The 22166-nt window shown below is 36.3% G+C and overlaps 1 protein-coding gene across 1 annotated transcript in view; it reads left to right on the top strand.

Annotated features, from left to right (window-relative positions):
• LOC111148998 (centrosomal protein 135) overlaps window positions 1-22166 on the top strand; it is a 79866-nt gene that overhangs the window by 5776 nt on the left and 51924 nt on the right. Inside the window, exons 3-10 of the mRNA XM_022505865.1 lie at window positions 232-422; window positions 1357-1524; window positions 3684-3825; window positions 6112-6196; window positions 10051-10179; window positions 11815-12030; window positions 15322-15387; window positions 17902-18040. Of these exons, the coding sequence (XP_022361573.1) occupies window positions 232-422; window positions 1357-1524; window positions 3684-3825; window positions 6112-6196; window positions 10051-10179; window positions 11815-12030; window positions 15322-15387; window positions 17902-18040 (1136 nt within the window). The remainder of the gene's footprint in view (window positions 1-231; window positions 423-1356; window positions 1525-3683; window positions 3826-6111; window positions 6197-10050; window positions 10180-11814; window positions 12031-15321; window positions 15388-17901; window positions 18041-22166) is intronic.

Genomic DNA, 22166 nt, shown 5'->3' with positions numbered 1-22166 from the left:
GAATGAGAGGAGAGAATGAAAGATGATTCTATGTCTACGTTTCTTACCTTTTAATCTTGCTTTGAGAAATTTTTGAGCACCTGGTACCTTGAAAGTCTCCTAGTGTTTTTGTTTGTTTTTAGATTTGATCTCACTTTGTGTTAACATTTACGTCTTTGTTGAAATATATTTAGTTATTAAAAGGTAATGGAACGTTTCCTTGTATGTACATTTTTTATTCTTCAATTTCAGTGACCTAGTTCATACAACAGAAAGTCTTCGGAAATCAAAATTATCTACTGTGAAAGCTGAAAAAGAAAGTGCCAATTTTGATTTTGTTTTGGAACCTTATAAACTTGAAAATGCAAGATTGATCAAGGAAAATAATGAATTATACCTGGAATTAATGAAACTGAGAGAACAATCAGGCCAACACATTAAAGGTAAAATTCTGTGATTTTTAAAATGCCATATTTTTTGCCCTTTTTTATTTTCTGTAGGAAAAGCTTATATGTAGTATTGTGATAGTCTTTTTGCTAACAGTCTTGAAATAATGTAGAGTGCATTGAAGAGTTCCCAACAAGGAAAACAAATTTGCATTTTATAGCTATTATCATCTTCACTATATGTGGATTAAATTTTTAGAATTAAAATTGCTATAGAAAGATGCACAGCATAGGGAATATAGTCGGTGTTATTGTAATAGCATTGCACAGTGACATGATAACTACATTTGCAGTGTGCACGGCATAACTTACAGAGAAGTTGAATCACTATGTTGTACTCCTGAAATCAATGTAACATGTGTCATCTATATTCAGTAAATTTTTTAATTAATAAAAAAATTGCTCTAGGAAATATTAAGTGCTGAAACCAAAGAAATGTCCTTGAAACAACTTTCATTTTTTCCATACTGAAAGTAAGAGGACTAAAGTGAGGTGAAAGCCCTGTATCATTCTGATTCTTTAATATCCCTGTCTGGAAGATTGAATAGAATGATTTCAGAGGTCCTGGGCAGAGGGTAATTGTATGGCTATCTTATTATAAATTCTTCTTATATCAGTAGAAAGTCCTGTCTGATACCTGGCATGAATTCTTATTCCCTCAGCTACATACCCAGTTTACTGGATTGAGTCAAATGCCATAATTTATCTTAAGCTATATAGCAGAAGAAAAATATAATTCCCTTTTTTGCTTAGTGACCCATTTGTAGTTTTGTTAACAGTGGTAGAAAAGGTAATAGCCTTTCGGACAAAGGCTTGGGTGAGAATCAGATGGAGCCTTTCAAATTAAAGTGTCTTTCATATTTTGTGACATAGAAGGACTTCATAGATTTCCTGATCTGTAAAATGGTCTTTGAATCTTTTTCATTTTAAGAGTTGAAAGCTACGTTGAAGAAGTGTGCACGTGAAACAGCTGATCTGAAATTTCTAAATAACCAATATGTTCATAAACTCAAACTTTTGGAGAAAGAGAGCAAAGCTAAGAATGAACGAATTCAGCAACTTCAAGAAAAGAATTTGCATGCTGTGGTACAAACTCCAGGTGAGTCTGCTCCTTCTCAAAACCAATTATGTAGGGGCGCCTGGGTGGCTCAGAGGGTTAAGCCTCTGCTTTCAGCTCAGGTCATGGTCCCAGGGTCCTGGGATCGAGTCCCGCATCGGGCTCTCTGCTCAACGGGAGCCTGCTTCTTTCTCTCCCTCTGCCTGTCATTTCCTCTGTTTGTGCTCTCTCTCTCTCTCTCTCTCTGGCAAATAAATAAATAAATAAAATCTTTAAAAAAAAAAATAACCAATTATGTACATCTAATCTTTTAGAGATGTTAAAGCTGTTGATTAAAATAAGAGTTTGGATTTTCATGCTTAAACTTCAGTATTTGAAAAGATGATTTTGGATTGTCACATAAACTTTTAAATGTATTTCTTAAGATCTACGTATTATTTTATACATGGTCTTCGAGACTTATATAAGAGTAGTTTCTTAGATGCAAGTAGTCTAACTTAACTAACTTAAATACCCAAATTTTTATTTCCTTAATCATTATTTTAAATTCTTTTTAAAATTATTATTATTTTATTTAGTATTTTTTTTTTTTAGCTTTATCCCCAGTAGTTCTGTAGCAAGAGAAAAGAAATGAAGGGGCATATCCAGAGTTGAGGGTGGTCCAGGCTTAAAGTTGGTGGAAGAGTCTCCAGTACCAGTGACAAGATTGTCAAGATGTCTGAATCATGGGATGAAGATGATGTGAGTGAGTGAGGTGTAGGAAAGTGCTGGATTATGATACGAGGTAAAGACTGAGGGATTAAGAGCATGGTGAGGACCAGGAGTGATTTGGTCAGAATGAAGAATGAGATCAGAAGTGAGTTGGAGATCTAAATGGCAGGAAATGACATGGAGAATGGGACTGTGGGCTCAAGGTAAAAAGGATTGAGAATCATGGGAGAAGATCTCAGAAGTAACTAGAAGGTGAAGGGGAAAAATGATAACCAGGTTTTCTGAGAGAGGAATGGGGCATTCCAGAGAGATTCAGGGGGTGTAATCTATAGAATTCAGTGACCGAATGTGGAAGACTTGGAAAGTAGAGGAATTCCCAGATTTCTGTTTCAAGTGAATGAGCGGGTAGATGATGGTACTATTTTTAAGATAGAGAAGGTGGAAAGCAGAGCAGGAGTTCACTTTTGCAAGTGTCGTATGTTACACCCATGGAACACCCACAGTGAGATTTCTAGTATGCAATGGAATATGTGGATCTGTTTCTAGACGTGTGGTCCCAGATGGAAATTCTAATTTGGGAATTAGAATTCTAATTGGAATATTGTGGGAATTAAAGCTATGGATGTGGTGGGAATTTGCTAGTGAGATTGGGTAAGCCGAGAAGAGAGAACAGACCCTGAGGGGAGGTTGGTATTTAAAAAAAGTAAGAAAAGGAGAAAATGGTTTACCTTGTTTAGGTGTATAACTACAAGCAAATCATTTAAATACTTTTGATCCAGTTTCTTCATCCTCAAGACAAGAGATACGTGTATACAAAATGTGTCAGGATTCTAATGAAGACACAGTTGTAGATTATGTTTGTTCTTTGTGCAGATAAATTAATTTTTCAAGTGCATGTCTAATCTTGGCCAGGTACTGGGAAATATAAATTATCCGTGTAATTTGGATGTATCTGTCCATAAAAAGAATTAACTGCTGCTAGTTTTAAGGACAATTAAGTAGGCATGCCCCACTAATTCAGGTTATAGCATCATTTTATGTTACAGATGAGATTCATTCATTATATACTAGTTTTGCTACATAAAGTTTCTGTTAATCTGCTCTTTTGGCATTGCTAAATAAACATGTTTATTTTAGTTATCACTGCTTTAAGCTTCTCATTTGACAATTTTCTGCTGATAATGATTTCTTGAGTTCATAAGAGCAAATACCACAGGGTATGCTCAACTTTTAATCTTACCAAAGTCTTGTTCCCATCTAGCGGATGGGTGTATGTACCAAGCATGCCAAGAATAAAACTTGTTGAGGTTTTCAGGAAGGCATTGTTCAGTTAAAGATCAGGATGTGAGTCTATATAAGGGAGGAGCTATTTTATCGCTAGGTAATATGAGCTAGAGACACACTTTATAACAAAAAGCGTGACCTTCTGGAATATTTAATTCTAATATTTGTTTCTTTTAAATTCCTTCAAATACACAATTGTGTTTTAGGTGGCAAGAAAAGAAATATTGCTTTCAGGCGCCAACGTATGCAGATTGACGAACCAGTCCCTCCCTCTGAAGTCAGTTCATATCCAGTACCGCAGCCCGATGACCCTTACATTGCAGACCTCCTACAGGTGGCTGATAACAGGTGCATTAAACAATATTTAGTTGGTTTCAGTTAATCACTTGATTAACTCTAAGTCTCTTGCTGCTGGGGCTCCAGTCTGTTATTGTATCTCCAGGGCCTAGCACAGAACTTCGTGTGAGCACTCAGGAAGTACTTTCTGAATGTATCCTGAGTACAGACTGTTTTTACTGGTTTTGAAACTTTGGTCTCACATAGATCAGAAATGTGATGTTTCTGTCTCTACTTGCTTTAAATAATTTAGTGCCATCTCGAATCCATTTTAGTAGAGTTGCTTTAATATTTAGTTTCATCACCCAATTCATCTTTTTGCAGGACTCTTCTCACTTCAGATATGTCAAATGCCAGTGAACATGAATAGATTTGTAACTGGTTGAATTCTTGATTCATGGTTCTCTAGCTCTTTATGGTTGTTTTTCCTTACACTGGAATCAGATATAAATTCAGTTTTAAATAAAACTTGGTTAATGTCTCTGGGAAAGGCGCTATGTAAGTGTTCTGGGGATGTGAACATGAGATGGTATTGCTACTCTTGAGAAGCTCATATTCTAATAGTAAAGATGACACAAGAAATACACAGAATGCCGTTAAGAAAATTATAAGAGGTTCAAAGGAACAAGAGAACACTCATGACAGCCTCTGTGGTCATAGCTGGAGAAACATTCTAAAATATGTACTATACTAGTAAAAATGGTTAGTATGGATAACTTTTTATTTTATAGATTATACAGAGAATATGGAAGAGTTTTTCCACATCATTAATCTCGTAACAATCTAAAGGAATATTGATGGAGGTACTGATTAGGATCTCTTGGTTATTCTCACCCAGTATTACGTGACTATGTTTATACAGTTATCTGAACTTAGATTGTGAAATATTTTGTGGGGTTGTTTTTTCTGTTAACAATTGTAATCTAGGACTTAGCAGTGTGTTAGTATATATATATTTTTTTAAAGATTTTATTTATTTGACAGAGAGAGATCACAAGTAGAGAGAGAGAGAGAGAGAGGAGGAAGCAGTCTCCCTGTCTAGCAGAGAGCCTGATGTGGGACTCGATCCCAGGACCCTGAGATCAAGACCTGGGCTGAAGGCAGAGGCTTAACCCACTGAGCCACCCAGGCAGCCCTGTGTTAGTATATTTAAGGAGTTTTTGGTCTGCATGTTTTGTCATTTTCTGTCTTTAAATTTTTTCCTTAACATCTTTCTTTCCTATCAAACCCTCATAGGTGGCATTAACCTCTTGGTGATCTTGTTTGTTTTCTTTTGCACAGAAACATTGTGTTTGTATACAGAGTGATTTGTGTGCATGCATATGAGGGCAACTGCATACCTACTTTTCTCCCAAACCTAGATTAGTGGAAAGTACTGGTTCCAGTAACAGCAGGGACAAGGTGTGCCAGCCTCACTTACTCACTTACTCTAGGTTTCACAGAAAATCTCTCTTAAAAGCAGACCTGGGGGTGCCTGGGTGGCTCAGTGGGTTAAAGCCTCTGCCTTTGGCGCAAGTCATGATCTCAGGGTCCTGGGATCGATACCCACATCGGGCTCTCTGCTCAGCAGGGAGCCTGATTCCTCCCTCCCTCTCTGCCTACTTGTGATCTCTGTCTGTCAAATAAATAAATAAAATCTTAAAAAAAAAAAAAAAAAAGCAGACCTGGCCTCAGGCTTTATTTTTCCAGTATGAAAGTGGTTATGTCATATTTATGTTACTGTTTGGCAAAGTTTGATGTAATACAAATCCATTGGGTAGTTGTAGAATTGAGATAATTTGGACAAATCTTGGTTTTGTTAGAATTAACAAGTTCTAAAAAGGAGTAGGTTTTTGCTGTAGTTATTTGGTGAATTATAGTATTTCTCAATATTTTTCTTCTCTCCAGGATTGCAGGTAGTTCATTAGAAAATATAGGGTCATTTAGGCTCAGAAAACACACTTTGGTTCCATTTTTCACTTCAGAATGTGAATTCTGGGCTAGACCCTCTAGTTTCCTGAACCTAAGAATTGGCAACAGTACCTCAAAGAGTTTTAAGGATCAAAATGCAACAGGAGGCATAATGTATCTGAATTTCAAATTATTTAACACTCAGTTTTTTAAATCTATTCTTATAGAATTAAATCTCCAAGATGATGTACTCTGTTTATGCTGTGGTTTGGAACCCTTTGGTACAGTACTTCATACCTTACTGAGAAATTGAAAATAGAGAATTTACAGAACATATCTAGTTTCATTTCTTGTTTTTATGTATTTCTTAACGAAAGTATATCGACATTAGTTATAAATGTGTTTCAGAATTCAAGAACTTCAACTGGAAGTCCACCAGTTACAAGAAAAGTTAGCAATGATGGAAAGTGGACTGAGAGATTATACCGAGCAGGTAGGATTTTTATTTACTTCCATAGCAGGGAAGCGTGGTTGCATTGTTGAAATGGTTATGCTGTGATTGTAAATAAAGTTGGGTTATATTTGGTATTACTGATACTGAATTTTTACACAGCTTTTATCTTTTCCACCAGTTTGTTAATAGAGATAATAGCTGGATGGCTTAGCTAGCTTTAGAACCAACAGTCCAGTCCATTATGCATTGAGGCAAATAGTAGTTTTTTAGGGTTTCCTTAGGTGAATCATCTGTCTCCCCAAATATTGTAATCATATTACGTGTTTCCATCTTGGGAGGTATTTTATTAAAGTGTATTATGCTTTACAGTGGTATCATAAGTAATTTTTTTACTATTACTGTAGATTTTGTTATTTGGAACATAACTCTTGATAGTTACTCTTTTGTGGCACTGTATTTGTTGTGTGTTTTCTCTACAAGAACTAGTAAAGAGTTTTCTGAAGAAGCAGAGGAATTAATATATGCAGGATTAGATCGTAACCATAGTAAGCTTTGTTCTTTCATACTTTCTGTTGGTACTTGGCTGAATACTGATTCGTATAATTACAGGCTTGCTTTCTTAATATGCTTACTGAAGCTTAAATTGGGTAACACGTTTCTTCATTTTCTGCATATGACTGCATTTTATTGGAGTGATTTGCACATGCAAAATATAGATGTAACTTATGTGTTGGTATTACTGTTAAGTTTGTAAAGTACTTAGAAGAATTTGGATAAAAATGCAGTATAAAGGAATTGTGATCACGTTTGCCGCCTCCTGACGGTGCACGGAGAAGATTGAAGCACAAACAAGTCAGCTGCAAAAGAATGGGAGCTGGGGGCTACAGTAGAAAAGACGTCAACCAGACGTCAACCAAAAAACTTACAGTATAGAGAGAGACTGAAAATATCAACAATATTCACAAGTTGAATATTGTTGATATTTTTCAATTTATAATCACAGTTTTATCACATTTTTTCCCAAGTACTTTATGAACATTAGCTGACCAGTCTCTGCTATCTCTGTGAGGTAGTTGAGGTGTTTGGAGAAAATTCCCTGACCATTCTGATTGAAACCATCAGTTTATTATGGTTATCAATCTTAGTTGAATCCACTCTGCTGCATGTCTTTTTCTTTTTCACTTAAGTTTGTTTTGTTTTTCTCAATCTATATTCCAAATTTCGCTGTTCTCCACAAGCTCTTTCCCCAGCCTATAATAAATACCCTCTCAAGATATCACCTTGTCTCAACTTTGTTTCTACCTTTAAAATTAGCAATGTTCACACAGAGGCTCTACAGACTTAATGGGCAGTGTGGCGTTCTTCCTGTTTAAGGCTTAATCTTTGTACCTGTGCTCTTCACTCTATTTCCTCGCTGCTCCTTTTTTTTTTTTCTAGGTTTTTTTTATTTATTAAACAGAGAGAAAGGGGACAAGCGGGGGAGTGGCAGAGGAAGAGGGAGAAGCAAGCTCCCCACTAAGCAGAGAGCCAGACATGGGGCTTGATCCATGACCCTGGGATCATGACCTGAGCAGAAAGCAGACACCCAACCAAATGAGCCACCCAGGCATCCTTTTTGCTTTCGTCAATATTCTTTCCTTTTTTTTTTTTTTTAATTTTTTCCTTCTTTAAAAAACACTTCGAGCCACTTTACAACTAGTAATACTTTTAATCTCCCTAACCATCCTAGAAAGAGGTGCTATTGTGGTCATTACTAACATCTCCTAAAAAGATCTCCTTTAACTACCTCTCCTTGTTGCTGATGCCTTCTCCTCCCTCACGCAGACTTCTCTAAAGAGTCCCACCCTTCTGTCTCCACTTCTTCACCTCCTGCCGTCCTATCACTTTCTGGCGTCTGTCTCCCTTTACAGAAATTGGTCTAGTTAATGACACCAGTGACATTAATTGCTTGATCCAAAAGGATACTTTTAGTCTTTAATTTCTTGACCCCTCTGTAGTATTTGTCATTATTGGTAATTTTTCTTTAAAACACTTTCATGACTTCATTTTCTTTCAGTTTTTCCTTTTAAAAAAATCTCATCATTTTTTCTTTGCTTTTTTCCTCTACCTGTTCCCTTAAATATTACTGTTTTTCAAGGTCCTGTCGTTGACCCTTTCTCCTTCCCCTGTACATTTTCTCAGAAGGCCTCATTTACTCTCTTGGTTTAAAATATTCCCTGAATGTTTATAACTTTTCAGTATTTCTGGCTCAAATCTCTGCAGAACTCCAGACCCATACATACAATTTCATACTGGGCATTCCTACTCGGATAAAAGCTCTTTGTACCATATGCCTAGTACTGAACTTGTTATCTTCTACCTCAAATCTGTTTTCCCTCTTATATTCTCTACTTTGGTTGGTAGCATCACCATCTGCCCAAGCCAACATTCTGTAGTCTTTCTAGATCTCATTCTCTTCCCTTTACATACCACTCATCAAGTTCTGTCACTTCTAAGTTCTTTGTACACTTTCTTTTCCTGCTCTAACTTACTCACTGTTTATACCTTATTCATCTCTCATACATTTCTCCAATAGGTCTTCTTTGTCTAGTTTTATTCTTATTCATCTTTTAGTCCAGAGCAGTCTTTCTCCTTAGCAAAGTATTCAGAGCTTATCATAGTTAAATCCTGCCTGATTCTTCAGACCCAACTATAAGTTCCCTTGCACATAACAATCCAGTCTTACTGAGCCATCTCTGCTGCTTCGGTCATACCATGTGGCTTTATGCTTCTGTGTCACTGCCTGGAACATTCCTCCTTTTTTCTCTTCATAGCATATGAAGGGCATATCTATTCGATAAAGCCTTCACTAGTTTCCATAGGCATATAAATATATCATGGAGAGTAAATCATTTTATTCCCTTAACTGCCATATACCTCTTTATTCTACCATTGAACAACATATTATATAGCAATTACTGGCTTACTTGCTAGTTTTCCCTGTAAAACTATGTTCCTGAAAGTAAAAAATCATATTTTATTCTTCATATACCAAGAATTGTGCTCCATAATTGTTGAGTTGAATGCTTTGCTTTCATTTTCAATTTTTTTGAAAAAACAAAACCCCCAGAACCCAAAGCTATAAAGTGTTTAGGTTTTTCCAAAATCATGCATGTGAGTGAGTATCATGGTTGATAGTGATCTCTGTGATTTTATGTGTGTTGTTTTCTAAATAATAGATAATTAATTAAATTCACCCCAACTTCCTGTCCTTTTCCATACTGAGTTTCCATAGCAATTCTTTGTGTCCTACATCCATTTGTTCATTCTGTATTTACTCAGTGCCAGGCACTGAAGTAGCTCAGACTCAGTTCTAGTGCCCAGCAGTTTCTTTTTATATAAACATTGCCTAATCGTGGAGGAGGGAGGAAAAAAGAACAAAAATTAGTTAATTGGGAAGAATTTGTTCAATAGAAATACTTATGAAAGCTTTGTTGAGGGGCACCTGGGGGTCTCAGACAGTTAAGTGGCTGCCTTCAGCTCAGGTCCTGATCCCAGGTCCTAGGATCAAGCCCTGCATCGGGCTCTCTGCTCAGTGGAGAGCCTGCTTCTTCCTCTCCCTCTGCCTGCCACTCTGCCTCCTTGTGCTCTATCTCTCTGTCAAATAAAGTTCTTAAAAAAAAGAAAAATCTTTATTGACATTTTCATTTTGAAATTTTCTGTGTTTATTTTTTGCTTGTGTATATACATTTCATAATATGGTACATTCATGGGTACATATATGAATGTTAATCTCTTATACACGTTGTGAAACAAGAAAAATGAAAGTATACCCAAATAAGTGTTTATACAGTGTTAATTATTTCAGTTCAAAGCAAATTTTTTAAATTAATAACGTGACTTTATGTCTTCAGATTGAACTAAGAGAACGAGAGATAGAACGACTATCAGTTGCATTGGACAGTGGCCGCTCCCCTGATATTCTCTCTCTGGAGTCTAGAAATAAGACCAATGAAAAGCTTATTGCTCATTTAAATATTCAGGTAATGACTTTTATAATTATTTCACTGAGTATATAAAATCATGAAATGTTTATACCAGTCCATGTTTGTAAATGTGACTAATGTATTATTTGCAGTAGGAAAAATTTGATAGAGCCGAAGTGTCCAGAAATAGGATGCAGCTATTGAAAAATCATGTTTTTAAAGAATACTTAATGAAAAGAAAGAGAATATTTAGTGAGGCAGAAAAATATATACCATAATGTTAAATATTTAAGAGAAGTGAATAAACTGTAGGCACAGTGATGTTCAGTTTGCTTTTTAAAAATGTACATATAGGGGCACCTGGGTGGCTCAGTGGGTTAAGCCGCTGCCTTCGGCTCAGGTCATGATCCCAGGTCCTGGGTTCAGGCCCCGCGTCGGGCTTTCTGCTCAGCAGGGAGCCTGCTTCCTCCTCTCTCTCTGCCTGCCTCTTTGCCTACTTGTGATTTCTCTCTGTCAAATAAATAAATAAAATCTTTAAAAAAAATAAAAAAAAAATAAAAAAAAATAAAAATGTACATATAAACTTGAAGAGAGAAAACACTGGAAGAGAATAAACGAAGTATACTAAGAGTTTATCTTTGTGTGATGAGATACTCTTTTTGATTTTCATTATTTTTAAAATTTTGTTTGTTTTATAATGTAAAAAAAGAATATTTTTATAAAAAGAAATAGAAAAAACTAAACATGCTTTAGATTCCCTTGCCATGCATTTGACCTAAGAGTAGAACAGGAGAGTTATATAAAGCATGTTATGTTACCTTTAGAAATTTACCCATCATTGCTGCCTGGGCTGTAACCAGAATAGACTGAAGTCAGGAATATCGGCAGTAGCTCTAGAGCAGTACTGTCCAGTACAAATATGATATGAGCCACATATGTAATTTAAAATTTTCTAGGGGCACATGGGTGACTCAGTTGGTTAAGCATCTGACCAACTCTTGATCTCAGCTCAGGACTCGATCTCAGGATCATGAGTTCAAGCTTCTGTGGAGCCCACTTAAAAAAAAAAGAAAAGAAAATGAATCTCAGATCAAACTGTAAAACATAAAACTGTAAAACTTTCTAGTAGCCAGATTAAGAAAATAAAAAGAAACAGATGAAATTAATTTTAATAATGTATCTATCTCAGTATATCCAAAATATAATTTCAATGTATAATTAATGTAAAATATGAATGTTGAGATATTTTACATTCTTTCTTTTTTGCACCACGTCTTTGAAATCTTGTGTCTATCTTACATTTATAGCACTTCTCAGTTGGGCGGAGCCACAGTGTGCACATGTGGATGCTAGTGACTACTACATTGGACAGCACAGTCTAGAGTAGTAGTATCATTGTAGTGATAGTCTTGTCATAATTTTAGAACTCTGTGTTGGGAAAAAGTTCACACAAATGTTTTGCTTTTCCTTTCCTTTCCTGTTTAAAGATTGGAAGCCAATGGCCATATATTTTTATTACACCCCACACTATCAGTTTTGTGAATCAAAGTAATGTAGGATTGCAAATGTAAAATAGCTGTGGTTTAAATTTTCAGTATTTTAAAAAATACAGCATTTTGAAATATTTTTGAAAGTTCAGTATTTAGGATAATTTTCAAATTCATAAACCTGTGAATTACAAATTCAATTTAGGTTGACTTTCTTCAGCAAGCTAATAAAGACCTGGAGAAGCATATACAGGAGCTTATGGAAACCAAGGAAACAGTGACTACTGAAGTTGTTAATTTAAGTAACAAAAATGAAAAACTCTGCCAGGAATTAACTGAAATAGACCAGTTAGCACAGCAGTTAGAAAGACATAAAGAAGAAGTGCTTGAGACTGCTGATAAAGAACTTGAAGAAGCAAAGGTATGTCTAGGTTGTGGGAACATTTGTTGATTCTCCTGGAACATAGTGAGTGTAAGCCCCCTTTGATACCTGATTTGGTCTTTTGGTTTGTTTTTTTCATAATTCAAGTTTTCCGAAGTGGTGTTTACACTCTTGGGTATGTTTCTAAAGCACACCTTTTCTTAGGATAGCTCTCCTATAGATTTTGTCCTATTTTTCCTCAAGATTTTCATCTCTACATTGTGAACAAGCTTTGGAAGTTTGTCCTCTGTGTCATTTTGTGCTCTTTAAAAGTATTTTCTGAAATAGTGTTTGTACTTTGGTAGCTAACATTTTTCATCTTTAAGTTTAAAATAGATATGAAAGGGGACACCTGCCTGGTGTGGTGGGAGGAGCATGCAACTCTTGATCTCAGGATTGTGAGTTTGAGCCCCAAGTTGGGTGTAGAGATTACTTAAAAATAAAATCTTTTAAAAATAATAATGAGTAGGGGGCACCAGGGTGGCTTAGTCGTTAAGTGTCTGCCTTCTGCTCAGGTCATGATCCTGGGATCAAGCCCCACATGGGACTCCGTGCTCAGCGGGGAGCCCGCTTCTCCATCTCCCACTCCCTCTGCTTGTATTCCCTCTCTCACTCGGTCAAAAAAAATAAAATCTTTTAAAAAATAATAATGAGTATATATATAGAAATGAAAGATGTAATTTCCAGTCTGTTGTAAATACGGATCTCTTAAAACTGTCACATCGTTATTTTAAATATAGCTAAATGACTCTTTCTTCTTGAAATCTCCACAGTTTTATCCTATTTTAATATATTTATACTTCAATATCTTTTCATGATCACTCTATCAAACATCTCTGCAATAAAAAATACATGAATTGAAATTATTTATTTATTTAAAAATTTTTTATTTTAAAAAATGTCCTTTGACAGGGCACCTGGGTGGCTCAGTGGATTAAAGCCTCTGTCTTCGGCTCAGGTCATGATCCCAGGGTCCTGGGATTGAGCCCCGCATCGGGCTTCCTGCTCAGTGGGGAGCCTGCTTCCTCCTCTCTCTCTGCCTGCCTCTCTGCCTACTTGTGATCTCTCTCTGTCAAGTAAATAAATAAAAATCTTTAAAAAAAAAAAAAAAGTCCTTTGACTACAAGGTTCAAAGTGCTAACACTTTCCTCTGAATAGTGATATAATTATTAGTAATTGGTGGATCAAAGTGACAAATACAGCACAAATGCTGATACCTACTGAATTGAAAAGTGAAATTTTATTGGAAATATATCTCTTAATAAGATACATCTTATTAATGCATATCTTAATACATATCTTTCATAAACTTTGATTATCTTTTTGTTTGGTGCTTCAAAAGTTTTTCATATTTTGAATGACATTAGATGCATGACTTTGCTTTAAAAAGTGGGGGGAAAACAGTTGTGAGAGGGAAGGTGAGAGAGGAAAGATCATGAGATACTTAGACCACACACAGGTTGTCAGGTAGATAATTCTTAAAAAAGGAATGTACTTCCGAATTGAGTGTCCAGATATGGATACATGAAAACTACATGTATACCACAGTTTTTACATAATACTTGGGAAGTATTTATGTTATCCCAGGAATGGGTATAACTTAGTCTGAGGATCAGGACTCTATATCATTGAATCAGTTTTGTACAATGTCATTTCAACTAATTAGTGAAATAAAAGTAACATACCTCAACATAATGAAGGCCATATATGAAAAGTCCACAGTATATTATACTCAGTGGTGAAAGATTGAAGCTTTTCCTCTAGGATCAGCAGCAATGCAAGGATCCCCATTCTTACCAGTTCTGTTTAGTGTATATCGGAAATCCTAGCCAAAGCAGCTAGGCAAGAAAAAGAAATAAAAGGCATCCAAATTGGAAAGAAAGAAGTAAAATTATGTTCCAGATGACAAGATCTTATATGTAGAAGACACTAAGGATTTCACAAACCAGAACTAATAAATTCAGCAGAGTTGCAGAATGCAAAATCAATGCAAAAGAAGCAGGTGTGTTTCCATATGCAAATAATTAAAATCCAAAAGTAAATTAAGAAAATCCTATTTGCAATAGCATCAAAAAGAATAAAATACTTAGGAATAAACTTATCCAAGGAGGCGAAAGACCATATGCTGAAAACTATAAAACATTAATGAAGAAAACTGAAGAAGACAGAAATAAATGGAAAGACATCCTATGTTCCTGGATTGGAGGACTTAATATTGTTCAGATGTCTGTGGTACCCAAAGCAATCTACAGATTCAGTACAATCCCTATCCAAATCCCAATGGCATTTTTTATAGAAATGGAAAAAAATTATAAAATCTCAAGAGGCCAGGGTAGCCAAAAGAGTCTTGCAAATGAAGAATATAGGGGTCCTTTCCTAGCTTAGTTGGAAGTACATGTGACTCTTGATCTCAGGGTCATGAGTTTAAGCCCATATTAGGTGTAGAGACTACTAAAAAAAATAAAATTAAGAGCATAATTAAAGCAATTTTAATTTTTTGTGGCTCTAGTTTCATTGGAACATTCCTGTAGCTCATTCCTCTCTTTTTCCACTCTGTTTTGCATTTTCTCTGCTCATGCACATAACATACTGAACATTCCTTCTCAGGTCCCATTGGCAGTGTTCAAGAATGGCAGTTTGGCTCACATTGGGTCAAAATATTCTAATATTGGCATTCAGCGCTCTCATTTGCTATATAGAGGTTCCACATTGGTAGTAGCAGGTAGAGGGAAATCAAATAAGATAGGAAAGTTAGGAAATAACAGTGCCATAAGAAAAACCCAAAAAATCAAGGTTCAAGGAAGGTCCTACAAGTATATAGGCAAAGTAGGTTTTTTAAGTGGGCCCTCTCGTTTCAGATGTTAAAGATATCTCCCCATAGGGGCGCCTGGGTGGCTTAGTTGGTTAGGCGGCTGTCTTCAGCTCAGGTCGTGATTCTGGAGTCCTGGGATCAAGTCCCACATCAGGCTCCCTGCTCAGTGCGGAGTCTGCTTCTCCCGCTGACCTCTCTCCTCTTATACTCTCTCTCATTCTCTCTCTCTCTCAAATAAATAAATAAAATCTTAAAAAAAAATAACTCCCCATAAGCATTCAGGATACCAAGAAATTAAAGAGAAGCCTGGACTTTGTCTCCTCTTCACTGAAATTGAGACTTAAAACAGCTAAAGCTTCCCATCTCACTGTTGAGAAGGAAGACTACTCAAGAAAATGACTTGGTCTTATTTGCAGTGTGACTTAGTGATAAATATTCTTGACTTTTAGGTCTGTATCTAATAAGTTTTTTATTCCTAGAAAGAGATTAAAAGAAAGCTTTCTGAAATGCGGGATCTTGAAGAAACAATGGCAAAACTTCAGCTGGTAAGTAGATGTCATGTTGAATTGCCAGAAATTTTGGTAAGAAAATTTGCATGCTGTATTTTACATATATTTTTTAATTGAGATATAATTTACACATTATTCACTCTTAAACATTTAATTCACTGGTATTGGTGTAATCATGAAGTGTTGCAGCCATTCTGACGATCAAGTAATAAAACATTTTCATCACTCCAAAAAGAAACGTCATACCCATTAGCAGTCCCTCCCCATTTTCCTCAGCTCAGCCTCTGACAACTACTAATCTTTCTATTTCTATACATTTGCATATTCTGGGCAGTTTATACCAATGGAATCATATAATGTGGACATTTTTTCTGGCTTCTTTGATTTAACACTGTATTTTCTAGTTTCATGCTTGTTATAGCATGTATCCAAGTACTTACTTTTTATGGCTTGGTAATATTCCACCATGGATGTATTTAATTTTGTTTCTGATTTTATAATTTTTTAATCTCATATTAATTACTTCATGACTTGTCAGTTTGCTAGTATGAAAACTAAAAATTGATAATTATTTGTTAAAGTTGTTGACTTTTATTAAAAGCACTCAGTCTGGGGCACCTGGCTGGCTCAGTCGAAGTGGGCAACTCATTTTTTTTAAGATTTTTGTTTATTTATGTTAGAGAAAGAGAGCGCATGTGTGTATGTGAGTTGGGAGAGAAGTAGAGGGAAAGTATAAGAAGCAGACTGTGCATTGAGCACGGGAGCCATTGCAGGGCTCAATCTCCCGACCTTGAAATCATGACCTAAGCCAAAGTCAAGAGTTGGACATTTAACTTACTGAGCCACCCAGGTACCCCTGGAGCGTGACTCTTGATCTCAGGGTTGTAAGTTCAAACTCCATGTCAGGTATAGAGATTACTTAAAAATAAAATTTAAAAAAACAAAGCAAAACACTCGGTCCTCTTTTTAATAGCTTTGTTTGGTAGCGCAAATCATTTTTCTAGGTAATATTTGTCGTCTTCTGGTAGTCTTCAAATAAGAAAAATAGTAATCATCCCAGCATAAGCCCAGATGTAGAATATAGTTCTACAGTCTAGAACTGACAGTATATCTTGCTTCCAGTTAGAAACTGCCGGGTGGAAAAAAAAAAAGAAAAGAAAACTCCTGGGTAGTCACCTAAAAGATGATTGGGGATTTTTTTTTAGTAGCTTGTTAAATTGGATGAGTTTCTTTTAAGATAAGAAAATAAGACTAATACTAATTTTCAAGTTTTCTCATTATATATAGTCTTATACAGTGTAGCGACAATGTTCTGATAGCGTAAGGCAAATTTTAAAAATGCAGCCATTGTGATATGCTGCCACACTGTACGTGCTTGAACACTTGCTTTTATAGGCTCACTGTGAATCACAGTGACTTCTTTTTTTATTCACTTGCAGCTACTCAAGTCAGTATTGAATAACTGAATTAACTAAAACTGCTAAATGTTGTCCACTCTTTTTTTTTTTTTTTAATGTTTTCTACTCTTGAGTCTCATAGATACTGTGAAATTCTTCCCTGAGGTCAGTAAACAGAAAGTAGATGTTTTGATGGTGTTTTTACTAACAGTGTAAACTCTGTGAGGGCAGGGATTTTTGGTTGCTGCTATTGTTTGTACGCTATAAACCCTCAAGTGTGATTCGTAATGCTTGTCTCGGACTCTGACCAAGTCTCAGTAGTACTGGCTGACAAAGATGCTATAGCTACTTTCTGACCTTTCTTGTTTTTTCCAGTTAGTGCTATATTAGTATTTTTAAGATAAATACTAATGATATTAGTAACTAACGTTAATTAAGCACTTGCCATGTTCTAGACACTGTGCACAGTGCTTCACAGCCTTAGTTTCATCCTCACCCATGAATCCTCGGTGTCCAGGTACTGCTTTTTTTTTCCCCCTAAGATTTTATTTATTAATTTGACCGAGAGAGAGAGATCACAAGTAGGCAGAGAGATAGGCAGAGAGAGAGGGGGAAGCAGGCTCCCTGCTGAGCAGAGAACCCGATGTGGGTTTCGATCCCAGGACCCTGAGACCATGACCTGAGCTGAAGGCAGAGGCTTAACCCACTGAGCCACCCAGGTGCCCCAGGAAACCAGGTACTGCTCTTGTTGTGTAGATGAGCCTGAGACAATACCAGTGATACCTATGATAGTCTTAGAGCACTGTGTCTACTTCTGCCTTATTTTAAAAATAAAAAGGCTTTAAAACTTTTTTATTGCAAAAGTACATATTTATTTTAAAAGGTAGACAATACGCTAAGCAAATTAAGAAAAAATAAAATCTAATAATTCTACTGCTCAGAAAGGAGCCCTGTTGATATTTGGGTTTTGTGGTCCTTTTAGCCACAGTTGATAATTAGCTTTAGTTGAGCCCATGTATTTGACTAACTAAGTGTGTGTCTGTATGTATATGACTTACCCTTAATTAAATGTACTTACCAAAATATCAATTTTAAGTTCTATAATATTTTTTCAAGTTACTAGAAATCTTAACGATAGTATTAAAATTTACAGGAATTAAATTTATGCCATAAAGAAAAGGAGAGACTGAGTGATGAACTACTTATAAAATCAGATCTGGAAACTGTTGTTCATCAGCTTGAACAAGAAAAGCAAAGACTTAACAAAAAAATGGAAAGTTTTGCGGTTACAGGTAAAATATAAAATGTCGATAACTTAAAGTGATTGTTATTCCCTCCTGACATATTATTTTTCTTAGTAGATTACTTTTCATTCATTCTTAAATTCAATAAATATTTGTAGAGTGCTCATTACATATCAGAAACCATACTGGATGCTGTAGATAGAGTGGAAAATCTCCTTCAGCAACCTTACAGGATTCTTTTATATTTTGACTAGTTGGTACAGGGAATGCTTGAATATTTTCCAAAAGAAGTATATTCTTTTTCAGTGCAGATAATAGAATTAATTAAGACTAAGGAAAACTCCTGAAATAGTGAAAATTTGAAATGCAGAATCTTTATAAGGAGATGCACTTGTATCAATTGAAAGAACACATTCCCATGTGTTCTTTCTCTCTTTCTCTCTTTTTATCTCTTTCTCCCGGTAGGGCAACTTTCTGCTAGGTACCAGCCCTAAATGAGTTAGTTTAAGAAACATGTAAGAATTCATCCATTCATTCGACAGATGTGTATGAGCCTGTTGTGTGCCAGGCTCTGTTTTGGGTACTAAGGTATATGATGGTAAACAAAATACACAAAGTCCCTGCTCTTGTGGAGCCTTTGTTCTAGCTAGACAAACTAGTAGCACATAAATGAAAAAGCCCAATTTTAGATGATAAAAGGTATTAAAACTAGGGGGAGATGTGCTAGAGATTGACCCAAGATCTCAGAGACAAGACACCAGCCAAATAAAGATTTGGGACCGTTTTTTTCCAGGCAAAGGGAACAGCAAGAGCAGAAGCCTGGTGCTGTCAAATTCCCATGTGTCTTCAGAAGTAAAAGAAAGCCAGTGTTCTATGTTAAAAAGAGGCAATATCCTAGGCTCTTCAGCATCTGTGTGGATAATCTGTTTGATCCCTTCTCCACTTACTGCTTTAATGACTTGAGCACATTACTTAACCTCTCTATGCTTTAGTTTCCCTGTCTATGGAGTTAATGATGGCACCTACCCAAAGGATTGTTCTGAGGATCAAATGGGTTAATACATTAGTGCTTAGACCTGTGTATAAAAGTTTGCAATATAGTTTCTTTCATACCTAGCTATGGCCTATCATTTCAGTGTGATCTTTCATATCTGAAACTCCCTGTTTTTCTGTGGTGCAATTGCAGTAGGGTGCCAAAAATCCAACCACAGGTCAACCAAAATATTTACCTTCTACACACGTGCACATGAGCAACTAAGTACTGCTTGCATGTGCACCAGACATATCAGTAAATTAGATGGTCCTGAACTTCAGGAGCACTCTCAATGATGTATGGAAATCTTACTCTATATTTCTTATCACTTGATCTCCTACTCTTTGCTGAGAACATTCCAAATGTTTTCCATTCTCAATAAGCCTATGACTCTCATTCCACCTCCCATTCTGAGTGGGCGATTTTCAGGTTCCCTAAGAGAATGGAAGCCTTCAGGGAGGCCTTCTGTCAGTTTCCTATCCCAAGATCTTAAACTGTGCATTTTTATCTCCCTCCTGTTACTATGGAAGTGTGTCCATCTGAGGAAAGGCCACTGCCTCCATCTGTTCTCTGGATCCTATCCTAGTTTTAAAACATTGCATATTCTCCCTTTTCTATAACTTAAATCTGTACTGTTTTTGTCCATTGGCATTTAAACATACTTACCCTGATATGTCTCTTGAGGCAAGGGAAACAAAAGCAAAAATAAACTATTGGGACTACATCAAAATAAAAAGCTTTTACACAGCAAAGAAAACAATCAACAAAACTGAAAGGCAGCCTACAGAAAGGGAGAAGATATTTGCGAATGACATACCTGATAAAGGATTAGTATCCAAAATATATAAAGAGCTTATAAAACTCAGCACTGGAAAAACAAATAATCCAGTAAAAAAAAAAAATGGGTAGAAGACATGAATAGACATACAGGTGGCCAATAGATACATGAAAAGTTGCTCATCATCAATTACCATCAGGAAAATGCAAATCAAAACTACAGTGAGATATCACCTCACACCTGTCAGAGTGGCTAAAATCAACAACACAAGAAACAAAAGGTGTTGGCAAGGGTGCAGAGAAAGGGGAACACTCTTGTACTATTGATGGGAATGCAAACTGATGCAGCCACTGGGGAAAACAGTACGGAGCTTCCTCAAAAATGTAAAAATAGAACTACCCTATAATCCATCAATCACACTAATAGGTATTTACCCAGAGAACACAAAAATACTAATTCAAAGGTATACATGCATCTTGATGTTAAAGCAGCATTAGCTACAATAGCCAAATTACGGAAACAACCGAGTGTCTATCAATTAAAGAGTGGATAAGGAAGATGTGGTGGGACGCCTGGGTGGCTCAGTCGGTTAAGTGCCTGCCTTCGGCTCAGGTCACGATCCCAGGGTCCTGGGATCGAGTCCCACATCAGGTTCCTTGCTCAGTGGGGAGCCTGCTTCTCCCTCTGCCTGCTGCTTCCCATGCTTGTGAGCTCTCTCTCTCTGACAAATAAATAAATGAAATCTTAAAAAAAAAAATGTGGTGTATATGTATACAATGGAATATTAGCCATTAAAAAAAAATGAAATCTTGCCATTTATAGCAACATGGATGGAGCTATTAAGTATTAAGCTAAGTGAAATTGAGTATTAAGCTAAGTGAAATAAGTCAGAAAAAGACAAATATGATATGATTTCACTCGTGGGATTTTCTTGTAAAGATTTTACTTACTTGAGAGAGAGAGCATGAGCAGGAGGGAGGAGTAGAAGGAAGAGGGAGAAGTAGACTTCCTGTTGAGTCAGGAGACCAATCCAGGACCCAGTCCTAGGACTTTGGGATCATGACCTGAGCCAAAGGCAGACACCCAACCAACTGAGCCACCCAGACACCATGCTCTTATGTGGAATTTAAGAAAACAAATGAGCAAAGAGAAAAAAAAGAGAGGCAAACAAAGAAATAAACTCTTGGGGCACGTGGCTGGCTCAGTTGGAAGAGCATGCAGCTCTTGATCTCGGAGTTGTGAGTTTGAGCCCCGTATTGGGTGTAGAGATTACTTAAAAATAAAATCTTTAAAAAAAAAAAGTGGGGGGAAGGAAAAAGAAATGGACTCTTAACTCTAGAGAACAAAGCGATGGTTACCAGAGGGGAGGTAGGTTGGGGGGGGATGGGTGAAATGGGTGATGGCAATTAAGGAGTGCACTTGTGATGAGCGCTGGGTAGTGTATGAAAGTGTTGAATCACTGTATCGTATAGCTGAAACTAATATCACACTGTTTGCTATCTGAAATTTAAACAACACAACAACAAACCATACTTACTCTTTTCCCATTCTATAACAAAAACTTTGACCCATTCCCCTCCAGCTACCCTTTTCTCTTTTCCACGGTTTTAACAGCTTGAAAGGTCATCTACCCTTGCTGTTTCTGCTTGATCACTAGTACCTTTACCTCCTCAGTCCACTCCAGCTGGCCTCCATCCCCACCTGAGCTGCTCTTGGAAGGGCTTCCCTCATCCCCATTATGCTCAATGTGGTGGATACTTTCCATTCATTCATTCATTTGACTTCTTAGCATTTACCCCAATAGCCCATTCCTTCCCACTTGTCTTTCTTCTTACCTCTCTCTGGTCACTCCTTGGGATGAATTTGTCAGTTCATCCTCCAGATTGCATTATATGCTATTTATTCTTTTGTAGATTTTATCCTTCTACACGGTTAGAATAATTGTTTGACCTTAGCTATATTTTTCATACTTGTATTCTTAGCTAGTGCTAGGCATAGAGTAAATCCTCCATAAATACCTATCAAATGAATGAAAGAAGAGGTGAGAGTGAATCAGATTATGTCTTGAAAATCACTTCATGCCTCAGAGATAAGTTAGATTGAACTATGTGAAATTACCAGTATTAGGCTGCTTTGACTCAAGAAAAGGTAAATTTTGTTGTAAAAGTTAATAGTTGTACTTATTTGGAGAAAGATGAGATGTTTTGATCTCTTTGTGTAAAACTGTATTAAATTCAAGCTTAATGTTAAAAGTCATGCATATTATGATTAATTGCTTATAGATAAATTTTCTTTTAATGCATTTTCAGGTGACCAGAAAGTAAGTACCATGTGATAGTTTATTCATTTTATAGTACTAAATG

Source organism: Enhydra lutris, unplaced genomic scaffold (genome assembly GCF_002288905.1).
Source record: "Enhydra lutris kenyoni isolate GAN:26980312 unplaced genomic scaffold, ASM228890v2 scaffoldscaffold21, whole genome shotgun sequence".
NCBI lineage: Eukaryota > Metazoa > Chordata > Mammalia > Carnivora > Mustelidae > Enhydra > Enhydra lutris.
This window is presented reverse-complemented; position numbering and strand designations above follow the sequence as displayed.